General features: G+C 31.4%; 3 protein-coding genes across 3 annotated transcripts; all 3 read right to left on the reverse strand.

The window, feature by feature from the left end:
* Positions 1–629: 629 nt before the first annotated feature.
* On the reverse strand, positions 630–1,762 carry LOC149152633 (beta-galactosidase 9-like). The gene is made up of 3 exons (XM_089438007.1): positions 1,701–1,762; positions 916–1,008; positions 630–830 (listed from the first exon to the last, which is right to left on the reverse strand). Exons 2-3 carry the CDS (start codon positions 1,000–1,002, stop codon positions 654–656), a joined length of 264 nt encoding a protein of 87 aa, XP_089294133.1. The 5' UTR covers positions 1,003–1,008; positions 1,701–1,762; the 3' UTR covers positions 630–653.
* Positions 1,763–2,171: 409 nt separating this feature from the next.
* On the reverse strand, positions 2,172–2,827 carry LOC149152634 (beta-galactosidase 8-like). The gene is made up of 3 exons (XM_089437931.1): positions 2,702–2,827; positions 2,473–2,616; positions 2,172–2,334 (listed from the first exon to the last, which is right to left on the reverse strand). The coding sequence occupies exons 1-3, from the start codon at positions 2,786–2,788 to the stop codon at positions 2,242–2,244; spliced, it is 324 nt and encodes a 107-aa protein (XP_089294057.1). The 5' UTR covers positions 2,789–2,827; the 3' UTR covers positions 2,172–2,241.
* A 1,362-nt stretch (positions 2,828–4,189) lies between these two features.
* Positions 4,190–4,503, reverse strand: LOC149152635 (putative beta-galactosidase). The gene is made up of 2 exons (XM_089443547.1): positions 4,383–4,503; positions 4,190–4,297 (listed from the first exon to the last, which is right to left on the reverse strand). The coding sequence occupies exons 1-2, from the start codon at positions 4,467–4,469 to the stop codon at positions 4,190–4,192; spliced, it is 195 nt and encodes a 64-aa protein (XP_089299673.1). The 5' UTR covers positions 4,470–4,503.

A 4,503-nucleotide genomic window follows, 5' to 3' on the forward strand; every position in this document is an offset into this window, starting at 1 on the left:
TGAATTAAGCACTCCTAGTGATAAAAAGAGTGAAAATATGTTAAAAGTTGGATTCTATAAGCTTCTAGAGGGAATTATGTTGTCAAAGATTGCCTGAGGTGAGAATTAACAGTATTTAAGAAATATGAACAAGAAGGCGTTGTACTTAGAAATACTCAAGTTCTACTTGGCAATAGGTTGTAGCTGATTTTTTTAATTCGAGTAAACAGAGGAAAAAATTATTAATACCAAAAACAGAGGATTTAAGTAATCATGAATAAAGAATGATTTAGGCCCTTTCAACTTGGTGAGGGGTCAATATATAAGCAGGAAACTCTTCCCTGAAATCATGGATCTCTCCATAGTTGCATCTATGTTTTATTCTCTTACAATCATTGTATGTGAAGGAGAAGATTACACATTATAATGGTTATGATGGTGGTTACAAATCATTACCATCCAGCCCAGTTCTAAGTCCACATCTTTGGCTTTTTTGGAGAATTAGGTTGGAAATAGTCACAGTAGAAATGGTTGCAGGTATTGATCTATAAAAGAATTGATTCATATATCAGTATAAGAATTGATTCATATATCAGTATAAGAATTGATTCATACATCAGTATGGCATTAGATTATAGAAACTTGCTAAGGAAATAGAAGGGTTATGTGGAAAGTTAGATTTTTATTATTACACACAGTATACTCACAATTGGGTCTGGAGCATCAGTTTGTTTGCACATCACCCATGGAATACTTGTATTTAATGATAATGCCATTTTTACTGCCCAGTTCACATATGACTTGCCCTTCTCTCCATAATATTGTTCTACTTGTTGGTATTCATTTTCTATCTGCACATAACTAAATTAAATCAGAAAGTCACATTTTACTATACACAAAACGTTGTAAATAACTATCACAACAAAAAGGACTTACCTGTGTCAAGATAATAGGTCCACCTTGCCATGCAAAAAGCTTTTCCTGTTTCATCATCTTCACTATCTTTGTTGTAAAGGTTTCCATCTCATACTAAGGAAAATAGACAAAAGCCTTTAAAATTAGCAGAGACGTTTAAAGGTAAACAAAAGCTTAAACATCGAACTAACAATTTGTTCAAATATTTTATCTTTTAACTAAGCTTGAAACAATGGTACTCTTTTGTTATTAAAAAAAACAACCAATTTTACACACCACAAATCAAATAAGAATTTGTTTTACACTAAACATTTAAAAAAAAATTAATTTTTCTAAATCTGGACAGGTTGTTTTCTTTGTTTTTGGGTAGTAGTCTAGGGTTCTATGTTTTGGAGTGTTTTTGGTTATATTTCACGGTGAAATTTACTGGAAATCAGTTAGGGATTTTTTAGAAACACAAGTTTGAGCTGTGAACTATGCACAATTCTAGTGCCCCTGAATCCATTTATGTATTAAAAAACCATTTTAAATAACACAAACTCAAGATATAACCGAAAATCATTTCACCAGATTCACAAAAACTCAAAAACTTAGAATAGTGAAACAAGACTTTTTTTTTCCCAATTTTTCATCTATATTTAAAAATCTTGACAAAATCTTGACAAGTTGCTTTTTTTCTCCATATATTACTAAGCATACCCTGAAACCCTGAAAAGTTCGATGCTGATACATATGAAATTATCTAAATATAAAATAAGCATATTCATACAACATATATTACTGAGCCAAATACAAGCTAAAATCACCTTAAATGGTTCATTGTCTGTTCTCAGCTCGATTCCTGGTATGGCATGCAACCAAAGAGGGAAACCTCTGAAAGGTCAGAGCCATTCAAACATTTCAGTGAGGAATAATCTCCTTCCACAAATATGGAAGAAAAGATACAAAAACTCTAGTTAAGAGGATCAATAAAACATGACTTGCTTATTAAGTTAACCCTAAACAAGAACATAGTTGTATTGAAGATGTAATGGAACTTTAAAGCAGTGAGTATTTACAGAGCATGTTTACATTGCAAAATTCTACAAAATCTCATTACATGAGTAGATAAAATTAAAACTAACACTAATGAATCAAACTTGACTGCCTTTTAAATACAAACTTACAACATGGAACATTGCAAAATTCTACAAAATCTCATTACATGAGTAGATAAAATTAAAACTAACACTAATGAATCAAACTTGACTGCCTTTTAAATACAAACTTACAACATGGAACGGTACGGTGATTGTGGGGCATTTCCTTATTCAAACTTATAATGGTTATGATGGTGGTTACAAATCATTACCATCCAGCCCAGTTCTCAGTCCACATCTTTGGATTTTTTGGAGAATTAGGTTGGAAATAGTCACAGTAGAAATCGTTGCAGGTATTGATCTATAAAAGAATTGATTCATATATCAGTATAAGAATTGATTCATACATCAGTATGGCATTAGATTATAGAAACTTGCTAAGGAAATAGAAGGGTTATGTGGAAAGTTAGATTTTTATTATTACACACAGTATACTCACAATTGGGTCTGGAGCATCAGTTTGTTTGCACATCACCCATGGAATACTTGTATTTAATGATAATGCCATTTTTACTGCCCAGTTCACATATGACTTGCCCTTCTCTCCATAATATTGTTCTACTTGTTGGTATTCATTTTCTATCTGCACATAACTAAATCAAATCAGAAAGTCACATTTTACTATACACAAAACGTTGTAAATAACTATCACAACAAAAAGGACTTACCTGTGTCAAGATAATAAGTCCACCTTGCCATGCAAAAAGCTTTTCTTGTTTCATCATCTTCACTATCTTTGTTGTAAAGGTTTCCATCTCATACTAAGGAAAATAGACAAAAGCCTTTAAAATTAGCAGAGACGTTTAAAGGTAAACAAAAGCTTAAACATCGAACTAACAATTTGTTCAACTATTTTATCTTTTAACTAAGCTTGAAACAATGGTACTCTTTTGTTATTAAAAAAAACAACCAATTTTACACACCACAAATCAAATAAGAATTTGTTTTACACTAAACATTTAAAAAAAATAATTTTTCTAAATCTTGACAGGTTGTTTTCTTTGTTTTTGGGTAGTAGTCTAGGGTTCTATGTTTTGGAGTGTTTTTGGTTATATTTCATGGTGAAATTTACTGGAAATCAGTTAGGGATTTTTTAGAAACACAAGTTTGAGCTGTGAACTATGCACAATTCTAGTGCCCCTACATCCATTTATGTATTAAAAAACCATTTTAAATAACACAAACTCAAGATATAACCGAAAATCATTTCACCAGATTCACAAAAACTCCAAAACTTAGAATAGTGAAACAAGACCTTTTTTTCCCCAATTTTTCATCTATATTTAAAAATCTTGACAAAATCTTGACAAGTTGCTTTTTTTCTCCATATATTACTAAGCATACCCTGAAACCCTGAAAAGTTCGATGCTGATACATATGAAATTATCTAAATATAAAATAAGCATATTCGTACAGCATATATTACCGAGCCAAATACAAGCTAAAATCACCTTAAATGGTTCATTGTCTGTTCTCAGCTCGATTCCTGGTATGGCATGCAACCAAAGAGGGAAACCTCTGAAAGGTCACAACCATTCAAACATTTCAGTGAGGAATAATCTCCTTCCACAAATATGGAAGAAAAGATACAAAAACTCTAGTTAAGAGGATCAATAAAACATGACTTAGCTTATTAAGTTAACCCCTAAACAAGAACATAGTTGTATTGAAGATGTAATGGAACTTTAAAGCAGTGAGTATTTACAGAGCATGTTTACATTGCAAAATTCTACAAAATCTCATTACATGAGTAGATAAAATTAAAACTAACACTAATGAATCAAACTTGACTGCCTTTTAAATACAAACTTACAAAATGGAACGGTACGGTGATTGTGGGGCATTTCCTTATTCAAACTTATAATGGTTATGATGGTGGTTACAAATCATTACCATCCAGCCCAGTTCTCAGTCTACATCTTTGGCTTTTTTGGAGAATTAGGTTGGAAATAGTCACGGTAGAAATTGTTACAGGTATTGATCTATAAAAGAATTGATTCATATATCAGTATAAGAATTGATTCATACATCAGTATGGCATTAGATTATAGAAACTTGCTAAGGAAATAGAAGGGTTATGTGGAAAGTTAGATTTTTATTATTACACACAGTATACTCACAATTGGGTCTGGAGCATCAGTTTGTTTGTACATCACCTATGGAATACTTGTATTTAATGATAATGCCATTTTTACTGCCCAGTTCACATATGACTTTCCCTTCTCTCCATAATATTGTTCTACTTGTTGGTATTCATTTTCTATCTGCATATAACTAAATTAAATCAGAAAGTCACATTTTACTATACACAAAACGTTGTAAATAACTATCACAACAAAAAGAACTTACCTGTGTCAAGATAATAGGTCCACCTTGCCATGCAAAAAGCTTTTCTTGTTTCATCATCTTCACTATCTTTGTTGTAAAGGTTTCCATCTCATACTAAGGAAAATAGACAAAAGCCTTTAAA

This window comes from Pinus tabuliformis, chromosome 9, assembly GCF_031772625.1.
Source record: "Pinus tabuliformis cultivar Carrire ecotype Pingquan chromosome 9, CPIR1, whole genome shotgun sequence".
Taxonomy (NCBI): domain Eukaryota; kingdom Viridiplantae; phylum Streptophyta; class Pinopsida; order Pinales; family Pinaceae; genus Pinus; species Pinus tabuliformis.